General features: G+C 39.5%; 1 protein-coding gene and 8 pseudogenes across 1 annotated transcript, besides 14 other annotated features; all 9 read right to left on the bottom strand.

The window, feature by feature from the left end:
* Positions 1 to 24,201: part of a sequence feature (sequence corresponds to BAC RPCI93-25N21) that runs on past both edges of the window.
* Positions 129 to 1,196, bottom strand: Tb927.5.260 (annotated as a pseudogene).
* Positions 1,655 to 1,696: a microsatellite.
* Positions 1,726 to 1,767: a microsatellite.
* Positions 1,785 to 1,807: a sequence feature (AT_rich).
* Tb927.5.250 lies at positions 2,032 to 2,214 on the bottom strand (annotated as a pseudogene).
* Positions 2,826 to 2,845: a microsatellite.
* Positions 2,997 to 3,024: a sequence feature (AT_rich).
* Positions 3,095 to 3,198: a sequence feature (T-rich).
* Tb927.5.240 lies at positions 3,344 to 4,791 on the bottom strand (annotated as a pseudogene).
* Positions 6,469 to 6,516: a microsatellite.
* On the bottom strand, positions 6,743 to 8,266 carry Tb927.5.230 (variant surface glycoprotein (VSG, atypical), putative; the record flags this gene model as incomplete). The annotated part of the gene is made up of 1 exon (XM_839610.1): positions 6,743 to 8,266. The coding sequence occupies one exon, from the start codon at positions 8,264 to 8,266 to the stop codon at positions 6,743 to 6,745; it is 1,524 nt and encodes a 507-aa protein (XP_844703.1).
* Positions 10,138 to 10,180: a microsatellite.
* Positions 10,213 to 10,255: a microsatellite.
* Tb927.5.220 lies at positions 10,502 to 12,133 on the bottom strand (annotated as a pseudogene).
* On the bottom strand, positions 12,605 to 13,597 carry Tb927.5.210 (annotated as a pseudogene).
* On the bottom strand, positions 14,372 to 15,854 carry Tb927.5.200 (annotated as a pseudogene).
* Positions 17,420 to 17,444: a microsatellite.
* Positions 17,572 to 17,592: a sequence feature (AT_rich).
* Positions 17,712 to 19,147, bottom strand: Tb927.5.190 (annotated as a pseudogene).
* Tb927.5.180 lies at positions 20,912 to 22,471 on the bottom strand (annotated as a pseudogene).
* Positions 23,175 to 23,338: a microsatellite.
* Positions 23,523 to 24,201: part of a mobile genetic element that runs on past the window's edge.

Below are 24,201 nucleotides of genomic sequence, written 5' to 3'. Positions count from 1 at the left end.
CGGTCGCGTGACATTCTCGGACGCTGTAACCGCAGCAGGAAACCAATATTAACATGAAAAGCTGGGAACAACTGCCGTCTACTGTGCCTTGCTTTGGCTCTTCTCGAGCTTTTCCACTTTAAAAAATTCTACCACTCTCAAAAAACACTACAAACCTTTACATGTTTAAGTTCCCATTTTCCCCCTTTTATTGAAGAAGTTTCGATTTCCCTCAAGTCATTCGTAATAAATTGTTTTCTTCAAAATTATTTATACCGAGAAACATTTTCACAATAAATTTTGCTTTTTTATTCCCATGCAAGTGGCTACATGAAAATGAATAAATGCGCTAGTCCATTTTTACCACTAGGGGAGTAGAAAAGAATCTTTCTTCATAATCCAATCAAACCATTCCTCTCTTCAAAACAAATCTCTGTCCAACAGCTTCTTCTTGAATCACACTCAAAATTAGCAAAGGTGTGTAAATTCTTTGCTAACACCACCATTCATCGCTTCCTTTCAATAACTCTCCAAAAGCATATTCAAATTTCCTAAGTGCACAAACTCTTGATATGACACCACCTTCAGTAAGATAATGTTTGCACTAGGAGATGATTTCAGCAAATGAGATAATTTTTTATCCTCTTTCTTCCTGTATCCAACATTTAAAAACCAATAACACCTCTCCGCACGCTCTTTATGATACGAATTTATAATCACATATAATTGAGGAGTATAACACTCTGATGTTGTCATGAATAGAATAGGGGATATTTGTTCCTCCTTCACTATTTCATCTTCACTAAATTTCTTTTTGTTATAAGCAGTATTTTGTATAAAATATACTTTACAGAATTCTCATATTTTTCTCCATCAGAAACAATAACATCAGACCCATCCAAATGAATTACAACATCCTTATTACTTGCATTCTTACTTTCTATGAATTCCACAACCCATCTAGTCCTTTTAACATGACTATATAAATCTCCCATCGCAATTGTAATAATTTCAATATTGCTTAGTTTGGCACTCAATATGAGCCTATACCATCCTTTAGTTGCATTCTTTTGAACTACAACCACAAATAGTCTAAGATTCTTAAGATCATTCTCTCATTTCTGTTTTGTTATTTATTTTATCATCTTGAGGGTTATCGAGGTTAAACACACTAAGGACAGCAGAACCAGTAAAACTGCCAAGATAATTAAGTTCATGTCCCATTATACATGTGAAATTTGTAGTTGTTATGAGAAAAATAGAAAGTTGAAGAGCGAAAATCAGTCACGCAGCTTCTCTAATTTGTTCGAAAAGTTTCCACTCTCAATTAAAAAATATTCCGCCCTGTATCTAAATGTAAAATATCAAAATTTATGGTCCTTAGTTTCCTCTCTCACTATAGGTAACGTAGACTTTATTTCACTTGTACATTGAACTTTCTCTTTTCTTCATCTCCTTGTGTCAGATGATCGCCATTTTTATATTTGTGTACAACACTACGAACATTCTATCTATCTTTTTTTCCTTCAATGATATTCTTCATAATTTGCTTTCACTTCATCACATCGATTGTTCCCTCTCCTTTGTTTTGAATTCTATTATTCTTGGTTGTCTACTTTGGCTTCACTACTAATTTCATTGTAGCATTAGTATTTACACACTTACAACAGTTTCATATCATTATTACTATTATTATTATTATTACTGCTCTTATTATAATATTCGTATATACATACAACATTCTCCTATTATTATTATCATTATCATTATCCTTATCAGTAATATTGTACCGCTAACTAGTGTTCATAAAATTAAAAATATTAAATTTCAGATCATAAATCTCTTTTGACACACTATCACTCTGTCACATGACTCCCATAGGCTGTTATCATATAAATTTTTGTGAAATTTACTAAAATTTTCATATTTTTTAAAGGCCTCACAAAGGTATTTAAACATATCAAAATTTAGTAAATTTCACAAAAATTTATAAAATTGAGAAAAAATTCTTAAGTCACTAAAATACTGCGAAACTCTCACAGGAAGCAGCCATCAGAGAAAAGTTTTGGTTACAAACAAACTGGAAGAGAGAAAAACATGAATTACTGTGTCCTGGCCATCAATGTAAGTAATACAACCACAAAAAGCTTTCTTTCCTTTAGGAATCGGGCCACTTATTTTGACACAGCCCTCAGCATTTTATGCGGAAGCGCACTTATCTGTTGCTATATCTCCTGTTGCTGTTGCTGCATGCTTTCTCTCATCGGATTTGAAGTTAAAAACGCACCCCTGGCAGCCGAGCGTCTTTAATTGTGGGGTGGCAGCGACAGATCGTGCCGCTTATATTTAATTTCCAATTTTCATAATCGGCTATTCCCCAAATATTAGTATTTTTAAATTTATTTTCCCTTACAAACCAAATTGTTTGGCGCAGCAAAACCTCCACGCGCCACCGTTTTAAAAAATGCAAAGCCGCGCAAAGCGCGCAAAACGCACAGCTAAAATTAAAAAACAAATTTAACGTAAGCGTAACGGTGGGAGATTAAAATTCAAGTACAAAATAAAGAGAGAATGTCTCCAGTGGAAATAGGCACCAGTCTTGCTGTTTTTTAAAAAAGAGCCGCTGCATCACTAATGAAAAAATATAAAAAATACAATTATGCGCCACAGAAACAAAAACCGTCGAACAAAGCGTAACAAAATTCTGCTCCGTGCATAAGGGTTAGGGTCCTCATAAAAAAAGGCCCTGCAACGCACAATAAAAATCAAAAAATTAAAATAGAATTGGAGCAATTGGCAGCGAGGTTTGAGCTAAAAATAATTATTAGTAAGAGGAAAATTAAAAACCTAACCCTAACCCTAACCCAAAACACTCTAAGCCGAACCCGCTAAGCCGAGACACCGTCCGTTGCGCGGCGAACAAAAAGAGGGAGCAAAAAAAAAACGATCTCTGGCGTTAAGAAAAAAAACCGTCAAAAACGAAAAAAATCTCAAAAACTTAAAAAGCAAAAAAACGGTAAATTAAAAAAAATTAAAGATAAAAAACCCGTCAAAAATTCAAATGCAAAATAAATTCAAAATAGTGAAAACTAAACCAAAAAATTTTTTAAAATCTAGAAAAATGAACGAAGAAAATAGAGGAAAAAAACCTTGAAAAAAAAACACGTAAAAAAAGCCTAACCCTAAAAAACAAAAAAAAACGGGAAAAGAAGAAAAAAATTTAGTTGTCAGAAAAAATTTCTAGACAATCATACAGTCAACTTACAAAAACAGTTCAATTTTTTCGGGAATTTTTTTAGGTGTTAAAATATATCAGAAGTTTTCAAATAGCAAAAAAATTTAGCAAGAAAAAGAGGGGAAAAAATTAAAAAAGCAAGGTCACAAATACAGCAGAAACTACGCTGAGGGCGAAGTGTTTGTTTAGGAGGAAGCTGGAATCTTTGCATTCTGTTCCTTCCCATTTGCATCCATCTTTGCAGTCTTTTTGTTCTTTCCCTTTGCATTTCTCTGTTGTAGCTCCTGAAGCTCCTTCTCCTGTGCCTGCTGTATTTGTCTGAGTTGTAACTTTAGTTTCATCTGCTTCGCATGTGCCAGTTTTGTTATCAGTTCCTTTCCATTGGCAACCCTTTTCTTCACAGTCCTTCTTTGTTTTGAGCTTGTCGCATTTTTCCGTTTCTGAACCTGACGGTTTTGCTGCCTGGGCGCTGTCCACCGGCAGCGATGCATCTCCTGAAATTGCCCGCAGATACGCTGATAGGGCTGTTTGTTTGAGGTTTACAACTGCACTATAAATTTCGTCATTAGCAAGGGCGTTTGTTTTGGCTTCTTCCACCTTCCGCTCTGCTGTTTCGAGCGCGTCTAGCCACGGTATAGGTGTGTGCCCGTCCGCTGGTGCGCCTTTGTAATAGACTCATTTGCCTTGGGCGCCGCCGTTGCATTGCTTGGCGTTCTCTGCACCTAATATGTTGGCTTCGGCTTGATTGCTTTTGCCGTTCTCTTTCAGCGCCGTGATAAACCCTGCACGTGCCGCGGCGGTCGCTCCGGTGTTGAATTTCGTGCCTTTGGCTTTCGGGCACAGTGGTAGTAGTTTTTCGTAGGCTGCTTTCGCTGCGGCTGCGGCTGTATAGTCTATCGTGCCGGCACTTTTGCCCGCGCACTCTTCCCCATTGCCGCCTGTTTTGGCGCAAAGACAGACCAGGTCGGCTGCGAGGCTGCTGCCTGATTTTTGGCTTGTTGGGTCGCCGCCGCCGCAGGCTGCGGTACCCGAGGCTGGAAAGGGCTCGTCATTGTTAGTTGTTAGCGTCCCGCTCTCGCCATACAGCGTTTGTTTTGTAGTTCTTTTACTGCTGCAGCTGGTATTGCCGGTTTGAGCTTTTCCGCTGCGGTGAGCGCCAGCTCTAGTGTTCGGTTTATAATCGTCGCTGCGACTTTCCTTTCATGGCTTGGCCCGGGGCGCAGTAGCTTTATGCCGTCGATCAACGTGGTGCCTTCTTCGATTAATTTTTTACTTTTTTCTCAGGTGTCTCTGTTGTCTTTCCAGTGTTGTGATTCCTGAGATTCGTCTGTTTTTTTCTCGAACGAAAGTTTGTAGGAGCTTTCTGGCGCCAACGAAAGATTGAGCTGTTTTAGACTTTCTAGGATCGCTGGGATGCTGTCACCTTTGTCTTCTGTCGCGACGTCAGGCGGAGAAGACGCTATGCCAATTACTGCGCAAAGAGCGTTGAAAGCTCTGGCATTGTCGTTGGCCGCTCCCGCTGCTTTGTCAGCTGTGGCGGCTAAAATTCCGATTATTGTGACTACTTTCCTGAACATATCTTTAGTCAATGGTTGTTGATGAGAGAAGATTATGGCTATGGCTAGAGTTTATTGGTCTTGGTCTTTCGCAAAGATTTCAGTGGTCTTCCCTACTTTAAATACTGATAGCGCTGCCTCTGCTGCGTCTCCAGGATTCCGTGACAAAAAAGTGTTTGCTGATAGTTAACCGAAATGCACCGCTACATTGAACACATTGGGTGCAAGATGGGGCCAGTGGTTGTGGTGAACCCATCAGCTCGTGGTTGCACATACGCCGTCTCTGTGGCACCTCTTTCCAGTGTAGACGTCTCCGTTTTGGTGTACTGTAGCTTTGTGGAACGTGCTCGTTGCCTTGACTGCTTAAAGCGTGCGCTTTCCATTTGTATTAACGACACCCCACAGATACCACGTGTCAGGTATTTTTTTTACATATGTCCATATCGCTTCCGTTTCTTTTCCCTCTTACATCGACTCCAAAAGACGTATATGAACCTGTGAAACCTTTGTTATGATGTGTTGTGACGAACACTAGGACCTGTCAGTAAATTAAAAGCCACAGTCTTGACATCTACTGCAGTTGCATACTTTTTTTAGTGAACTAAGACTGTCTTTGGAGTTTGTCATAAGGGCCCCACACAGGATCCCTAAGTTATTTTTTAATCTTAGAACCTTGGTGCGCAGCAAGCTTAGCCCCGTATTTTACTTGTTTCATTATTCTGTTTGTTTGCGTACATTTTGAGCATTGAGAAGGACTAAGTTCTACTTTTTCCCTATGGACTAATTGCAATTGAAACATGCAGACTTTTACTTCTTCAATTTTTGCAATGCATTTCTACGTTTGTCTAGTACATATTGCTTTCTTTTTAGTTTAAAGCTATCGAAATCTGTTAATGAAATGAAATAATTGTATAAATGAATATTTTTACTACATTGTACTTGTCAAAATGAACTTAATTGCACTCTTTTAAACACCTCATTGTCAATGTACTAAATTTTCCATTTAAGGTGCGGTTTTAAAAAGCAAGTGGTTAACTTAGTTCTAAAAAAAAACGAAAAGCTTTCTTCTTCGTAATAACTTTACTAATTTTTCTGCTTGTTTTTTTCTTTAAAACTAAGTGTCTCTAATCTATTTGATGATGCTGAAACGCTTTGATTTCTACTTTTATGTTGCAGGTTTGATGCGTTATTTTTCTTTCACCTAACACTTCTAAATTTGGTGCTTGTTTTTTGTCTCTTCTTCTTCGGTGCGATAAACTCTGATTAGGGACGAACTTTTGGACAAAAGTTAAGTCTTTTACAGATGGAGTATCTGTAATAGATTGCTCTATATCAGTTATTGAGAACTAAAGTGAAATAATGCGTCCTTCCAGGAGTTCTTGGAAGCAGACTCGAAGTGGAACTCTTAAGTGTCTTACACTTATACTGCTTTTTTGTATTAAGTATCGAGGCTTCATTTTCCTGTGCATTTTAGTCTGACCTTCTTCATCACCCTCTCCTCTATCTTCTTGTCCGTAAGGCAGCGCGTCGTCATGTTTCTTTTTGAAAGTGAACATGCTCCATCTCCCTCTCTTTTTCGCTTACTTACTCTCATTGTATCCTTGCCACTACTTCGAGTGCTTTATTTTCATATGTTAATTTAGTCTCTATTGCCACTATTATTAAAATATAAGTATACTAGCACCCACAAAATTCTTCTATCATTATTACCAATACTCTTATTATTATTACTGCTCCTATTATAATATTCGTATATGCACACTCACAACACTCTTCTATTATTATTACTCTTATAACTATAACTAATTTTTTATATCTTATTACCCTAATGAAGTATACCAAAATTCTCATATTATGCACCTTTCATTAAATTTTTCATATTTTAACATTTTAGCAAAGTTTTTACCAAAAAGCGTTAAAATATATCAAATAATAACAAATTTAGTGAATCTTATAAAACTTAAAAGTATTCTTAAAATGCTACCAAACTCATAAAAGCAGAAATACTCAGAGCAAGTTTCATATTTACAAGAAAACTGAAATCCTTGCACTCTTTTCCATCCCATTTGCAATCCGGAGATTTGCAATCTTTCTCTCCTTTCCCTTTGCATTTTTCTGTTGTCGTTTCGGTTCCTCCAGTTTGAGGTTGTGGTGCAGGGACACCGCTTGCTGAAGCTTTTGAGGCATTAAATTGGAACTTTTTATTTTCGTAAGTTTCTGTTGTGTTGTATCTACACGCTGCCGCTCTGTTGCAGTCTGCTTCACCTTTGATTGTATTGCACGTGGCTTCGCTTACTGGGTCTGGGCGCTCATTTGTTGTTTCGAGCTTCTTCTTGAGTGTCGCTACCTCCGTGTCTATTTTGCGGAGCAAAGCTGCTAGCAACGCTGCGAGGTCGCTTGGTGCTGTGATTTCTCCTAGCGATTTGCCTTTGTCAATACCTGAGATTTTGGCCGGTAGTTTGGCGTTATGAATATTAGCGAAGGTGCTGTCAACAACGCTTGCAAGTTTGGTGGTAAAAATGTCATCACGCATTTTTTTTATGTCTTCGGCATTTTCCCCTTTTTCGTTGTGTAGTACTTGGGACAGAAGTTCGGTTGCTTCTGTGTCTGAGTCAATCGCCTTTGAGTTATTGGTGTATGTGGCTGACTCGCTGTTCGGTGCTTTTGATATTGCTGTAAAAACCTGCTGCCATGCTGTGCTCGCTTCTCGTGGCGTGTCCGGCGTTTCGCGTAGATCCGCTACTGTCAGTGGATTATCTGGTGTGCTGTGTAGGCTGTAGTAGCCTCCTGCCCATTTTATGCCGTCTTCTACGTTGCCGCCGGAGTGCGCAAGGCCGTTGGCGTTGCTCTTTGAAAACAGCCTGCACCTGTACGTTCCGCTTGCTTGGTGCTCGTGGCTGCCTCCGTTGCTTGGTGTCATCGCTCCTTTGTGGCCTTTGCTGGATAGTTTCTTTAGTGACGCCTTCGTCGGTGTTGTGTCGACCATGGTGGTCGGGCAGTTAACTCTATTTAGCGACTCTCCTGCAAATGTGGCCGCGCCGGTGTCCCCGGCAGCCAGTAAACAATGTTCCCCTGACCTTGTTGTCTTTTCTGCGACCTTTAAAAATTCATCGATGTGCCCTTTTAAGTACGCACTCTTTGCCGCAAGGTCCACGCCGTTGATTATGTCGGTGGACTCCAGGTAACTTACCGCGCGTAAAGCTGCTCCCAGCATGTACAATGAAATAGTTATTACCCGGGCCGCTTCTTTGGTGCCTTTTTGAAGTTGACTGTATATTGCCGCCCTTGTGGAGTCAAGGATCATGTTTTTAACTTTTGTTACTCCGGCTTTGAGGTTTGCTGCCACATCTGACGGAATAGTTCTCAGGTCTGTGGTCGCTTCACAGAGCGGCTGCCAACTGGCTTTTGTGACGCCGTACGTTCCAGCAGCGTGGCCGCTACGGAGAGTGTCAGCGATTACAAGTAACCCTAGGACAATCCCTACTATTTTCGCCATTTGTCGCTAAGGTATTTTTTTTTGTTCGCTGAAACGTCTTACAGGGTTTTCAAGGACTTTTTGGTTTGAATTTTCTCTCCCGTAAAGTGGTTCCCGGCTTCCCTGCAACTGGATAAGAAATGGTGCTTGCTTGTTGGTTGTGCTTGGCTGCTGTTTAGACTGCACTGCCACGTGTGGCGGTTCGTTAAAACTTAAGACAAATAAATTAAATGGGGAACGACTTTGCAGCCGTAATATTCAAGCATTTCCACCAAGTGTCTGGTCTTTAGAGGTTGAGTTGTCCAGACTGGAGTTCTGTAGAATAAAATGACGACGTTAGCATCTGATTTTCAGCGTTTTTTTCTTTTCTACAGTCGCTGCCTTCTGCTGCTGACGATTTCTGCCTGTGCACAGCATGTTTTTTATTTTTAAAGATCGTTCTACCGTCACTGATGGTTTCTCTATATGCTCATATTGCGTTCCAATCAAAGATGTAGCTTTCAATAGAGATTTTGGAGAATTTTCTTTGATCCTCAGTTGAATCAGCTCTTCTCTGGTTTGTTTAAAGTCTTCCTTCCTTTCTTTTGTATTGTCTTCGTTTGCAGTTTATCCTTCATGGTTCTGCCTGCAGCGGCTACTGGCTTTCTCTGTTGCAAGATGAGAGTAAAACGCGCGTGAAAATAACAAACGTTTACCACTTTTAATTCCAAGTTAGTTAGGTTTATATCTGTTTTATCTCTATTTATCGTCCAATACATCGCGGCGCTTCATAAAAAAAAACTGACAGTTTTCTATACCTTAAAATAAAAATTTACCTTTTCAAATCTAAAATCTCTAACTAACTTTACATTCTAATTTCAGACTGAGTTAGCAGGGCAACGTCCCTTCCTTGCGCGCATGCATGGTCTTCCTTGGGTTTTCTTCAAAATTTGCATGCTTTTACGTCTTCTACGTTTGGTAATCTGAAACGCGGAACTCATTTTTAACTCCCTTATCTGTTGCGACTTATTTATTGTTTTCATTATACGAGGGTCTAGATCTGACTCTAATATGTAGCGCACCATTTCTGGATGGTATTAATTTCTCATCTGTATATCAGTATGGAGCTGTAGAACCCTCGCAATTGTTTTCCTTCACTTCATAGTCATCCTGCGTCCCTTTCCTCTGCGCTGTTCTGAGCCTTTTCACGTTTTTGTTTTTTCTTCTTCTGCTCTCCACCATAATTCATTGGTAGCCATAGGTTTAAAAACATCTTCCACCAAAAATTAATTTATTTCATGCAAATATTGGTGCTTATCAGTATATCTGATGAGAAAAAAAATTTGAATTTCCTCACGCTTACCCATTCGTTTCCACATATTTCTGCTTTACTCTTTCTTATACATCGATGAATATTGGGATCTGTAGTGCAATTAACAACTACAGTCTATACTATCATCTCTGCAGATTATCTATCCTTTTGTAAGTGATATACAGGGTACCTTCTGCTCCTGTATCATCATTTTTTTCCTCAATACTGCGTTTCGCGTATCCTGTTACTTCACTCTGTCTGCCGCATTTTTTTCGTCTTCTGTTGCTGCTTCTGCGAGTACCGTAAAGAATAAATTTATCCTGTAAATCGCACTTTCCCCATCCTTCATTGTTTCCTCCATCATCTCCTTGTGTATGATGATGCCTTTACTCATATTTGTGTATTAAGCTCCACAAACTCTAACTTTATTCATGTGCCTCATTAGTATTATTCCGCATGCATCCTCTATTGATCTCCGTCTCCCACACTCCATCACTTATTGCACAAATCTCATTTTTATGTACTGCTACTTGGGCGTTTCATTTAGTTTCCCGCACCACTCTTATTATAATATGAGCATATGCACATCCATAAAACACTTTCATTACCACTATTATTATTACTATTACTGCTGTCATTATAATATTCGTATATACACACACTCACAACACTTTCCTATTATCATCATCATTATTATCATCATTATTATTATCATTATTGTAACCCTAAAAATATTCATAGAATAGATGGATTGGAATGAATTTATTTTTCACACACTGTCATCTTAATACATTGCACCCATACTCTACTTTCATACAAAAAATTAATGTTTTCGAAGTTATTACACTTTCATCAAAAAGTCTTAAGATATATAAAATGTTATTAACATTATAAAACTATGTGAAAACAGAAAATTTGGCTAATTTCCAAAATTTGATAAAACCGAGCAAACATCCTCAGAATACTCAAAATGGTACCCAACTCACAAAAGCAGAATCCATACTCAGAACTAATTTCTTATTGATGAGAAAATTACTATTTTGGTATTTAACTTTGTCTTTCCCCTCTTGGCTATCATTGCCATTTATAAACGCATAATTGTGTTTGTCGCCTTTTTTGTCATTTTCACATCTTGCCTTATCAATGCCGTGTCTTGAACACCCAGCTGTATCTCCAGCCTCTCCTTCTCCTTCCTTTGCAGCTTCTTTTTCTGCTTCCCTTTTGGCATTCTCACTCAATATGCACTTTTCGTCCTTCCCCCCATCCTCCTTATAAACACAACATTTCTCCTTTAAGTTTGCGCATTCTTTCTGGTCTTCTTTTGCTTCATTGCAAACTTTTCGGCTGCCTCTTTCTGGGCTTTTTCTTGTTCTTGCATCGCGGTTGTCGGCGTTGTTCGTCGTTAGTCGGGTTGTTGATCTCTGTGTCGTAGATTAGCGCCGCGTTGGTAGCGTTTAGTGTCTCCAGCTGGAGTTTGATCGCCTCAAGCGCTGCTTCAGCTTTACTGGAGCCGTCTGCTTCTGCTGCTGCTGTTTAAAATGCAGTTACCCAAGGCACGCTGGTTGTGCCGGCAGCGAAGTAGTCCACTTTGTAGTGTACCCATCGACCGCCGTTTGTGTCACCGCTGCCGGTGTAGTCACTGCTGGCCAGTCCGGCCGTATTCTCCGGTAAATGTAAGGTCGCTTCGCCGGTGTCGCCTTTTTTCGCTCTAGGCGGTTATGAAATGACCTAAGGACCGCATTGACGGAGCTGGTTGATAGCGTGAGGTGGTGACTAAGTTTTTGGCATTCTGTTTTGAGCGTTTGCTACAGCGGTTTGCTGTCTTTGCTGCCGTCCCAGTTCGCTGGCCCCAGGTTGGTGCCGGCCACGTCTGCGCCGCAGCCTGTGCAGCAGGTCTTGCCGGTGTCGCTGTCACCTGTTGCGAAACCGCAGAGGCATTGAATGTCAAATCGTAAAGAGCTACCTGCATGGCTGGCTTTTAGGCTTTCATGTTTTCCGCATTTTGCGGCTCTGTTGCTGCCTGTGTACGTCTGATCTACTGTTTCGCTTCCGCCAGGTCCGTAGAGTGACTGTGACAGTTGTTTTTTGATGTTCTTGTCCGCGAGTTTGAGTTATTCCACTTTGGCTTTGTTTAAGAGTGTGTATGCAAGTTCAGCGCTTGCTCGCAGCGCTTTGCGGCTTCTCTCAGAAAGTTTTACTTGCTTCCACGCGGCGTAACTTTTTTTTTGAGTCCTGTTCTTCCGTCTTCTTCTTGCTTTTCTGCCAAAAGTCCCAGTGCGCTTTCCACTTGTTTAGTTCGTCGCCGTCTTTTGGGGTTGTTGGTCTGTCGGTGAGTTGGTCAAGTGTCTTCTGCAAATCGATAAGATCGGTTAGGTTCTTGGGTGCCAAAGTAAGATTAATTACGCCTACAGCAAGGGTTAGCTCTTCCACTTCGGTTGGCGCTGATTGCACCTTGGGCTCAGTTAGCGCTAGATTTATGGCACCGCAAAGGGCCCCAAATCGTCGGCTAGGTCATTGGCGCGCAGTTGAGCCGCATAAGCTGCTACAGCTGCTGTATACAGCCATATAATCGCGAGGGATTCGAGGCTCCGGATCATTGTCTCTGATTTTTTTCCTTAATGAAAACAGGTTCCAGCGAAAAGGCAATCAGTCTCGGTTCCTTCAAAAAATAGTTCAACTTATTTTTTTTTGGCCGGAGCGGACTGTTCGGCATTAAAGCTTTAAAACCAACATTAATTTGCGTCAGTGTGCCACTTTTTATTTATATTTTCAAGAAATCGGTGCTGTTATTGTTTTTCTCAAAACATCGAAAAAATGGAGACTTAGTAATTTACCGGTTACTTTTATTCCTGTAAGGCAGTTACCTTGGTGTCACAACTATAGAAGAAAAAAGACACTGGTGTTACTGTGTCTCTTCTTCAGCAACCAATGATAGGCAGCTTAACGGTTGGAAACTATAAAAATCTGTTTAGGTAAATCTATCCGTATGGTTCATTAATGTGCTTTTATTTCAACTTAAGCCTACTGATACGTGTCAGTTACAGACACCTATTGCATCTTCTTAGATTTTAATAACTCCACAGTTTAAACACTTCACCACCAATCTCTCCATATTTAATAAACCATTCCCTTCCACCTATTTTATCAGTTTGAATTGTCTCCAAACCTATCGTATTAACTTGTCTTGTTCGCAGACAGCTTAACCAAGCAGGATATTTCACAGTCAATTTTACTTTCTCCTGCTATGCAATTAGTTGTCCTGGAAAATGAATAAATAGAACTTCTCCAATCACCCCACTATTGGGAATAGAAAAGAATCCCTCCTCATATTCCAATCTAATCATTCCTCTCTTCAAAAAAAATCTCTGTCCAACAACTTCTTCTTGACTTGCACTCCAAAATAGCAAGGTTTTGTAGATACTTTGCTCCGACTGCCACTCCTCACTTGCCTTTAGTAACTCTTAAAATCCATATTCAAATTTCTTAAACGCCAAAACTCTTGCTATCAAACCTCCACCACTAAATAAGGTTTTCTACTTGGAGTTTATTTAGTAAATGCGGTAGCTTCTTATCCTCTTTTTTTCTATGCCCAACATTAAAACAGCAAATAACATCTCTCCACATGTTCTTTGTAACTATGTTCTTCCATAATTTTTTTTCATTATCTGCATTATTTTGTATAAAATATACTTTACTGCATTCTCATTCTTATCTTTCTCACTAACAATAACATCAGACCCATCCAAATGAATTACAACATCCTTATTACTTGCATTCTTACTTTCTATGAATTCCACAACCCATCTAGTCCTTTTAACATGACTATATAAATCTCCCATCGCAATTGTAATAATTTCAATATTGCTTAGTTTGGCACTCAATATGAGCCTATACCATCCTTTAGTTGCATTCTTTTGAACTACAACCACAAATAGTCTAAGATTCTTTTGCACATTTTCTGTTATAAATATTTCGTTATATATTTCATCACCTTCAAAAGATATTTAGCTTAGACATACTAAACGTAATAGCAATAAAACCCTCAATACATCAAATTTCATGTGCTAATTAATCTTTAAAAATTGGTAGGATTATAGGAAATGCTTAAAAAAACTGGAGAAAAAGTAAGTTGTGATACTAAGCTGTTTAGGTAAGGAGACTGTGTATTTACATGTAACTAATAACTTTACACTGTTATGATATAGCTGTTGAAGTGTGTATGATCAGTATATGCAGCTTATATTTTGTGAAAGTCTATGTTTTGTTTCAGAGTTCAGCTTTATATAAACCTAGTTACACATTCTATGTTTATTCGACCACTTCACAGTGCGCATAATACTCTCCCCTCGTCTCGTCAAATCTTTTTTATAACAATATCCCTGATGAATTCTTTTTTCTCAACCACTCACCCTCTCCTAGTACCCTCGCCATTGTTTTACGTGTGTATATTTTGTCTTGACACTTAGAGTTCATCACAACTACTCTTATTATAATATTAGTATATACAGACTCACAAAACTATCCTTTCATTTTCACTATTATGGTCACAAATATTATCACTTTTATCATTTCTATTATTTCACTAACTAATTCTACATTAAATAAACAAGAAAAATGAAGTAAACAAAATAAGACTATCACCTTCTTTTTTACTTTATTACTCCTTTACTTACACACATAGGTCACTATAACACCAAATTTTTAAATTCTCAAAGTTCACATAATTTTTCATAGTTTTGTCGAAAAGTGTTAAAATATACCAATTTTAGTAAAATATATCAAATTCTTATAAAGAGAAAAAATTTCATAAAATTTAACAAAAACCTTTTATCAATTTAATTATAGAAGAAAAACACAAGAAAAAGAGGGGCCTTGATTACAGTGGAAATAACAGCCGCTTCCTCTTTCACTTTGCACTCTTTATTTTTCTTTATTTCAAGTACATTTTGTCTTGTCACATTTATCTGCTTCAGTGGCTGTACATTCAGCAGGAGTTGTTTTTTCGCCGTCTTTTTTACCTATCGTCTTTTCACTTTCCTTCTCCTTGCTTTCACCACCTTTATTGCTCTCTGCTCCTGTGGTTGCCGTTTTGGACTGCTGTGGCTTGCCTTTGTAAAAAGCTGCAGCCACAGCGTGACCAATGTCGTCTGTGGTTGCAACTTCAGAAAATTTTGATTACTTTGTTTCTGCACCTATTTTAAAAGTTATTTGTTTGTTTTCTAGGGGCTGTATTCACTTTTGTTGTACTTTGGTTCCTTTTCCACCGAAGAGATTGTCTACAATTTCTTCCTTTTTGTCAGCTGGAAGGTCCGCTTTGGCGGATCCAGTCATTATTATTTGGGCTATGTTTTGCATCTCTGTGTCAACACGTAGTTCTGCCAGGTCTTGTTTAATTGGCCGTGGTGATAGCTTTATTTCTATGCCTTTTGATGCGCATAACGCATTTGCTACCGCTTTGTCTGTTGTTAGCAATGAGTTAGGTGGTATCACATGGTTTGCGCATGGCTTGTTTGCTGTCGATTGCTGGTGCAAATCGACGTCGGTTGGCTGGGGTGATGCTTTCATTTTTGCTTCCTTGACTCCAAAGCCTTTGTCCGCTGTTCCAATGCTTTGGCCGCTACTGAGGCATGCGCCAGCTACGAATACGCTGTTGCTGAAGCTGCTGACGTCTCCCTTATTGCGCGCATCTAGCGTCAGTTCTGGTATATGAAACAACTTGTCGGGATGTAGCTTCACGACTCCCAGTTTTTTTAGCTCCGATGTTGCCTCCATTACGTGGGGGCCGCTAGTAAGATCTGCTTGGCAGTCTTTGGCTGCAGTTTGTTGGAATGTAACGGCAATGTCGCATTTTTTTCTGTGCCCGCTAGTAAATTGTCTTGCCCTGTCCCTGATTTGCCGTTTGAGATGACGGCTTGTGCTCTGTCGGTGGCGTAGATGGCCATTTTAAGTGGTGCTATTCTGGAGTTCAGGGTTAGAAACGCGTTTTCCAGGGCTTTCAGTCCTGTGCTGAGTTGCTGTGCTTGTTCTTGCGCCCGCCACCGTTGTTAGTGCAAAAAGTGCCACGTACTCTGTTTTGGTTTCGGCATCTTGAGCTAATGTGGCTGCTGTTGAAAGTTGTATGATGTCATTTGAAAGCTCTGGTAGCCTGTTGTCTGCCATTGTGATTTGCGTACTAAATTCGCTGCTTAATTTCTGTAGGTATCCAATCTCCTTTCACGGCGTATTAACAGCATCAGTGAGTGTTCTCTTTGCCGGTTGTGCTGCCGCCAATTTGGCGGTTAGAGTAAAGAGTACAAAGCCTGTGGTTTCCGCGCGCATTGACTAGCTTTTTATCCACCGCTACTACCTTCAAATTTCATCAAAAAAAGTGTATGAAGAAGTAAGTTTAGTCATTGGCAGCGCCTAGGATGTGTATACGGATGGTGCAACATTTACATATAAATATTTTACCAATGCCATAACTTTGTTTCTTTTCGATCTTTACGCTGTTGGACTGTGCATCAACATCGGACGCCACTGCGTCTACTAAGTTTGTTGTTTTCTGTCTCAATTATTTATCGGCGGTAGACACTTCTCCATTGAAGGACAACTTCTATTCGGAGTTTGTTGGTGTTATGTTCTTCAACTTGAATCTTTTGAGGTTTGAAATTGGTTGTTTAGACTACTTTGTTCTTTCTCCATCATCTCAGCTTGAGAGGATCCAATAATGTGTCTACGTGTGTGGGCCTCGTAAATAAAACTTATTTTTAGGCGAATATTTTGAGATCTTTATTACAATAGGACCGCTATATATTTGTATCTATGCCGTAGCTCTCCAGTTTTTCAACCCCAATACATAACCTCTTTATAAAACAGCACAAATTTCCATATATAAATTTACAAATCTTGTTGTTTATAACTTTTTTTCAATTTTTGGCTCTATAGTCAGCTAAGGTGACAAAATAACGTATTTGTTTAGGTTGTATGCGCAATACAGTATTTTTTAGGTTCATTTTTTAAAAGCCTGCTTGCGGTTAAGACTTTGTAATTTTTGTGTGAATTGCACTATTACGTCTTTTTCCTCATACGTTGTTGCTTCAGTTAGACTTCGTCGGCCCTTATGCTTATATGGAATCCCCACTGTTTTAAAGTACTTAAAGTGTCACCGTTATACCAATATAGAGGCGGTGGAGTATTACTAGCAGCTCTTAGTACCACATATAAAGTTGGTCTGTAGTTTCATACGCGCGGTATTTTATGCATTTTCCTCATTTTTATATTTTACTGCCCACGGTAATTTAATAGCAATTCTATTTTTAAAACGTTTCTCCAAATAATATTGAAAGTTGGCCTAAAATGTTGACATTATTGCTGTATCTAATAAAAACAATTCGACATTTCCCTACACTTATCTAGTTTATGCCGTATGTTTCTGCTTGGGTTTGCTCATAGTTACAGCTGGACATTAGAATTTATAATCCCATTAAAGTTTACAGGCAGCACCATCTCAGTCGTTGCATCTCGCTATTGCTGTGTTAACCGTGAAGCACAGCCAACTCCTGAAACATTGTGTACTTTTCTGCGGATCTGTGCATCCTGTATTTTCTTTCCTTATTTTTCCTCTCCTATCGGTTGCTTCTGCGGATGGAAAAGCGACTCCATTATACTTGTATACTGGACTTTGTTTCCCCTTTACTCTCACCTTTATCATTTTCATGTGTATGGTGATGGTCATTTTCACATTTATGTATGAACCTGTGCATCTTATATCTCTTTCTATCTCACTTACTTCCTCCAATTGAACAGTTATATTGTTTTAAGTGCTCCTCTATTTTGTCATTGAATCCATGGTTCACAAATACTTCTATTATATATTAATAATTACACATTGACAACACTCTCGTATCATTATTATCATCATCATCATCACTACGTTACCTTTATAACCTTAACTAATAACCATAAAATAAACAAAATTAAAATACGGTAACATTTTGATATTTATAACCCTATTAATTTACACCCATAGCCCACTATAATACACTTTTTACCAGTGTTTTAATTATTAATTTTTAAAGATTTGCTCACTTTCATCGAAAAGTGTTAGAATATTTCAAATTTTAGAAATTGCCGCAAATTCTCAAAAATTAAGTAATTTTCTTAATTTTCTACAAGTGAAGGGAAATCCTACAAATGTTATGCGAGAAGTAAAACTGCAAGCAAAAGAGGAGCCTTATTTATTAAAACAGAATTGCTTCCTGTGGTGTTTGTGGGTTTGCCATCTTTTCCTATTTCCTGTTTTGCTTTTTTGCCTCTTTTTGTGCGGCTATTGTGAGTTTGCACTTTTCTTCTGTCTTATTCCATTCGAAACCCTTAGTGGTGCCGCATTCTCCCTCTTCTTTGCCATTTCATTCTGGTTTCTGTGGTTTCTTTTCGTAATCGTTTTGTGTCTTTTCGAGTTCCTCTTTGGCACGCTTAAATTTTGTCTTGAGGTCTATCTGGTAGTACAACACCGATTGGATTAGCTCTTTTGTGGAGGTAATAGACGACGCCTTTTCTGTTTTGACTTCTTCGCTTTTGCCGTCGTATATTGGCGTGTCTATAAGGGTTTGCCATTTGGAACCGAAGTTTTCGCCGCCATCGGCCAGAAGGCTTTTGATTTTGCTTTTGGCGTAGGCTTCTAGCGTGCTGTCAGACCCTTTCATGCCTATTAGCTTCAGTTTTTTTACTACGGTAGCGGCAAAATGTGAGTCGGATGCTAGTTCCTTGGCTTTATTCTTTCCTACGTGCTCTGCTTCCGTCGTTGCATGTTTTAGCAGTTCGAGTGTTGCCGAGTGCGCTTGCTTAATTAGCGCCGCCCCCGTCGCTGTTGAGTTGGCCTTAATGTTTTGCCCGTGCCCTGTTTTGAGTGTTGTCGCCGCCGTGCTGACGCTGAGTGTGCCGCCTGCAGCCAAGAAAGCTGCGCCATGCTGGAAGAGTCTGTCGTTTCCTGCCTGCGCGTTTTGGAAAAGTACGCACTTGTTCGCGTTTGTTGAGTCGTCCTTGACATCTGCTGCCTTTAGCGAGCTTATGCCGTTCTCCGTGAAAGTTGTGGTTAGTGTTTCTGAAGTGTCTGTTAGGCTTATTGCTTGGTCTATCGGGCAATCGCCTAGGCCGCTTTTGCCGCTAATGACGTTGGATCCATCCGTGTCTGCTAGGCAGCCGTTTATTGTCCCACTTTGCCCGGCAGTCATTAGCGTAAAGAACTCGGATACACCGCCGTAAACGGCCGCCGCCACCGCTGCTGCTTCGAGCGCTGTTTTTCGAAGCTCTTTTAGGTTCAGCAGTTTTGTCTGCGCCTCGCTCCTTAGTTCCGCCGCCAGCGCCGCCAGTATTAGAGCTTCTCCGGCGTCTGCGTGTGCCCCCGCTACAGCCGCCATCTTAAGGGCTGGGTTTTCCAATGCTTCGATTGTACCCTGTGCTTCTGTTAGCTTTTGTTCTGCCGTTGCTGGTACCGTTCTGAGCTCTTTTTCTGTTGCGCACATTTTATTCCAGGCTGCTTTCTTCAGAGCTGCCCCGGTTGTGGCTGATCGTTGGGTACACATCAGGACTGCGACATATGTGAAAGCTATGATCCTGGCGATTATGTGCATTTATCCTGGTCTTTTCTTGTTGTTTTGAACTTTTATAATATAAGGAGATTCATTGCATATCTGTAAATGGTTTAGAGGTGAAGCAGGACAATCTATTAACGATTCGCGACAAGGCTTGTTATGTTAAAGTACAAGATAAGGAGACTTATATTAATTGTTTATTTTCGCGCCTTCGGTTACAAAGCACCATTGATTTGAATTCAAAATTTAGTCTTTTTGTGACGTATACTTGAATGTTTAATTAAAATGCACAGTTACCCATGTTGTTGTTTCGCATTTACTTTCTCTCGAGAAAAATTTTGCGTTCTTACACGGCTTCTATATCATTGACTGCGCTACCTTGGTATAATATTGTCTTCGTTATATTTCTTGTGCTTTGTATTCGTCCTTCTGTAGTGTACACCATATTTTTTAAGGTACAATTTAAATTCCATGGTAAAATAAAAAAAATGATGCGTTAGTTGTGCAGAGTATTCTACATTTAAATTTAACCTAGGCTTTCAATATCTATAACATTTCTCTCTGCTCTTTTTAGATTGTCACCACTATGCTGCGAAAATTCCCCACACTTTTTCACCTAAGAAGTCAGATGTCGGTGCTTCTGATCTACTTTATTTGTCGCCAACTTGCCGCTGGTACATCCAGATTCTGTTACCATATAACGCCTTTGTTTTGTATGTATCCGCTATCTTGGTTGGGATTCCTTGGAATATTGTTCTTTCTTTTCTTCCTTTTTACACTTAAATTTGGTAGTTGTGGCGCCATTCGCAAATTTCTTGAGTGTTGTAAGTTCTTTGTTCGCTCAATTGAATGTTTTTTCTAATGCATGTAATGTGTAGCACTAGATTATTGAATACATTTAATTTTTTACCTCTATGATAGCATTGAAGTGGTGGTATATCATTACAAACTTTTCTACTTTGTTTACTTCTAAAAGTACTTCTTATACATGATCTACTGCAAGAATATTCAACGTTTTTATTCCTTTTTTTCTCCCGCCACAACTTCATTGGTAGTTCTAGTTATCAAACTATCCTCCAGACAATATTATGTTGATTCCACAAATGCTTTAGTCAGTACTATATCTGATGAAAAGAAGAATTAGACAGCACCTTATGCCTCCCAAATCTCTTTTTCCTGCTCTTGCCCCTGATTTTTTCAAATATTGTTATCATAATCTCTGGTCAGATTAATAAACACAGTGAGAATCATCATTTTTGCAGTACAACATATCCATCATTGTGTAAAATGCATGGAATAATTGTCTCATCCTGAAGTATTATTATCATCTTTTTTGTATTGTCCTGCTTCCGTTTTATCCCATTTTATAAACCCCTTTCCCTGCTTACGCAGCTACAGTAGCAATTCATTTAGAATTTTTACTAGATTATGTCTTTAGATTATCGTCCAATCAGTCTTATCATTGTGTATGTTGACGCTCAAAATCAAGCTTTCTTTGAAATCACAATATTCAATATCCTTTCTGCGTTTTCTTGAATAAAATTAATTTTGATCTTGCACTCACTCACTTACCACCATTGTACCCTTGCAATGTTTGTAAGTGTTTCTGTTTTAGGCATCCATTCGGCTCTCTAAATACTCTTATAATACCGGTAGACACACTCAAAACACTCTTCTTTTATTCTGATTCTTCTTATTATTATATTAGTATATACACACTCATAACATTCTTTCCCTTCTGATATTACCACTATTAAGAAATTGTTATAAATTTAATAAATTTCCGCAACAATTTTCAAAATGCTAGAATGTTGCAAAACTCACAAAAACAGCAGCCACACTCAGGGCCAATTTCTTATTGACAAGAAAACAGGAGTCCTACACTCTTTGCCCTTCCATTTGCAATTTTCTGTGCATTCTGCCTCTTTTTGATTAGATTTGCAATCTGAGACTGCTACCCCACCTTCTTTTTTTCCATATTCCTGTTTTAGCTTGTAATTTGAATCCTTTACGCACTTCTTTTTTCCACCTTCTTCGACTTCTTTGCAGCCTTCTTTGCAGTTATCTCCTGGCCCTTTCTTTTGACAACTCTCATCTGTCTCGGTAATCCTTGTGGTTTCTGTGTTTTTTTTGCTTTTTCTTCCTGCAATTGATTTGCTAAGTTTGCAACGGCTTCTCTGTTCATTATATGCTGAAGAAGTATGCTTTTTCTTAGTTCACCATCATCGCCAACCGTGCTGACTGCTTTATCGGCTGTGTTTTTGCCCTCGATTTTTTTGACAGCCACCTTTTCTAGTGCTTCCATGATCTTTTTTGGTTGCTGGCCTGTTTTTGGTGCTATTGAGTCTATTAATTGCTGAGCCCACCCTTCACCGTCTGGCGGTTTTGCTTGGGGATGCTTTTCTTGTAGTACTATTATTATCATGGATGTCACTTTATTTCCTGAATTTAATTCTCGATTACGTTGGCAGCCGTTTCACCGCATGTTGATGGGTTGGCTGTCTTGAGGTCTACTAGGGCTTTGTAAAGCTTTTTCGGCATCGTGTTGGCCGCTCCACCGTTGAGCTGCCATTGAGATGCTATGGCGTGCAGCGAGCTGAATACTGCTGCGTTGTTGCCGCTATCAGCCGCAGTGACCTTTATCAGCTGCGACGCAAAGTCGTGGGGGCCTGATGACTGGAATAGGTCGGCCGCTGCCGGCACACCGCCGCTTTTGCGCAGAAACATGCATTTTGTATTGTCTGTCCCGTCGAGCAAACTACCTGAATTCATGGTTGGAAAGCCGCTTGCTGATACTAGCCTGTCATCAAAGGGTTGCGGTTCGCCAGTTGTCGCGAATTCTGGTGCCGTACATTCGAAATCGCCAATTTTTGTCGCCGTCACTGTCGTATTTTTTGTCGTGCTAAGGCAATAGCCCGTCGTGGCCCCACCGTTAGAAACTGCCTTGAGTAAAGAGATAAATTCGGCAATGCCGCCCGCTGTGCTTGCGGCTCTGGCCGTTGCTGCGAGGCCCTTTTTCACAATGTCGTCATGCTGTTCGGTTGCTTGATCTACGCAGTCCTGGGCCGCCATGGCCATGGCATAGTACACCGGGCTCGTATTAGTATTTTGTGTCGCCGCTGCTCCTGCGAGTGCTTGTACTTGGACCTTGTTTGCTGCTGCAATTGCGTTCTTTATTGTCTGCGCTTTTTGACTTGCATGCTGTCCTATCTTGCTTAGAAACGCCGATAGTGTGCACAACTTTTCAACCTCGGTTCATTTGAACGGCTTTTTCGTCGTCGCCTCCGTGTTGCTGCACACTATGTGCAAGATATACGCAAAAGTTAGTGCATAAGTTGTCAATTGAGATTGTTCGGGCCACATGGATGTGCGGTGCATGTGCTGGCGCTCTTGAAGCTTCAGAGAGGTAAACTGAAAGGTATGCTATGTTATTGATCAAGTATAAATATGTATTGTTTTCCGTGCACATGCTAAAAAATAGTGTACGCTATTGCTTTGCTTTACCAAATCTCTGTATTTGACCAAGGAAGTTACCGTGTGTCTTCTATGATTTCTTCGGGACGGTTATAATGTTGACGTTAAAACTCTTTCAAACTGTGGTACTATTATATACAACCCTTGAGCCCGTTAAGCTCTTTCACTGTATCTGTTTCCATAAAATGTCATATTTTTGTTAAAAATACTAGACATTTCACTTCTCTAGACTACCATCAATCGAAGTCACCGCGGGAACTGATCAAGTAGTTTGCAATACCCATTTCTTCACACCTTTGGATGTTTTAGCTTCTAAGTTCGCTTTCAGTTCCAATTTTTCGAGACTTATTGAGACACTGCAGCTGCACCCCCGCCTCTAGATTCACGTTGATTATTCGTGGCTGTTTCATTCCCCAGTTGCCTGTGTATGGTTTGGTTGGCTTAACCACTGCAGGCCGAGAAGGTGCAACTCTCTTAATGCGGCGAACCGTATCTAAATAAAATCTAAATGGTTCTGGAGTCTGAACTCCGCTTGGTATCGTGAGCTGTCTATCACATTCTTTACAATAATGATACACTCACAACACTCTCCTATTATTATTATTATTATTTATTATTATTATTATTTATTATTATTATTATTATTATTATTATCATTATTATTATTATTATTATTATCATTATTATTATTATTATTTATTATTATTATTATTTATTATTATTATTATTATTTATTATTATTATTTATTATTATTACTGCAGTTCCCACACAAAGCCATCCGTACATCATGACATTGGTTTCAGGACCCCACAGAATAGCAAAGTGAATGTGGCCGAGGACTAAAACATGTGAGCAACAGGGAATTCGTCATGTGGAGTTTTTATGTGTCGTGGGAAAATCATTACCGCATTTCAGCATAGGGAGCAACTGCACTTCTATTTGTTGTTGTAAGTTTACAACTCGTAAAGAGCATTGCCATTTCAGTACAGGAGAGCTCTTCCATCATTTCTATTGGACACACCGACGCGGATGTTGTTTTGGGGTCTGTCTTTACAATACGGTAACAGGTGAACCCATCAAACAAACACAACACATGTTGTAATGGAGGTTCGATAATATCTTGCAGGAAGTTCCGTCCAGAGTGGTATCCAGCCGCAATATCAATGGAATGAATTACACCCAGCCATGCGATGGCAAAAAGTAATTATACAGCTCCCAAAAAAGAGAAAAATGTTATACCACACTCACACGAAAAAAAAGCCTCAATAGTGTATTTTTTTGGGAGGGAACCATCTAAAGAAATTCAAAAGCGATACCCACAGAGTCACCCGATGCGTAAATATCAACTGGGAAAAGGATATTGCCAGTGTGAGAAAAGTCATAGGGAGGAACCTCTGGAGGAAAGAGGAAAAATCACAGCCATTACCACAAAAGGGAAAAGTGACACCATACTGAAACGACCATACGTAATGATAGAACATCCCATAAAGAGAAGAGCACTTCTGACACGCGCAGCGGAAGTAGTTGCAATGGAACACGACATTGACAACATATTATTAATAGAATTGGGAAAGCACATCTACACAATAGAACTTCCACGAGGCACAGTGCGGTATCT

The sequence above is a fragment of the Trypanosoma brucei genome, chromosome 5 (genome assembly GCF_000002445.2).
Source record: "Trypanosoma brucei brucei TREU927 chromosome 5, complete sequence".
NCBI lineage: Eukaryota > Euglenozoa > Kinetoplastea > Trypanosomatida > Trypanosomatidae > Trypanosoma > Trypanosoma brucei.
This window is presented reverse-complemented; position numbering and strand designations above follow the sequence as displayed.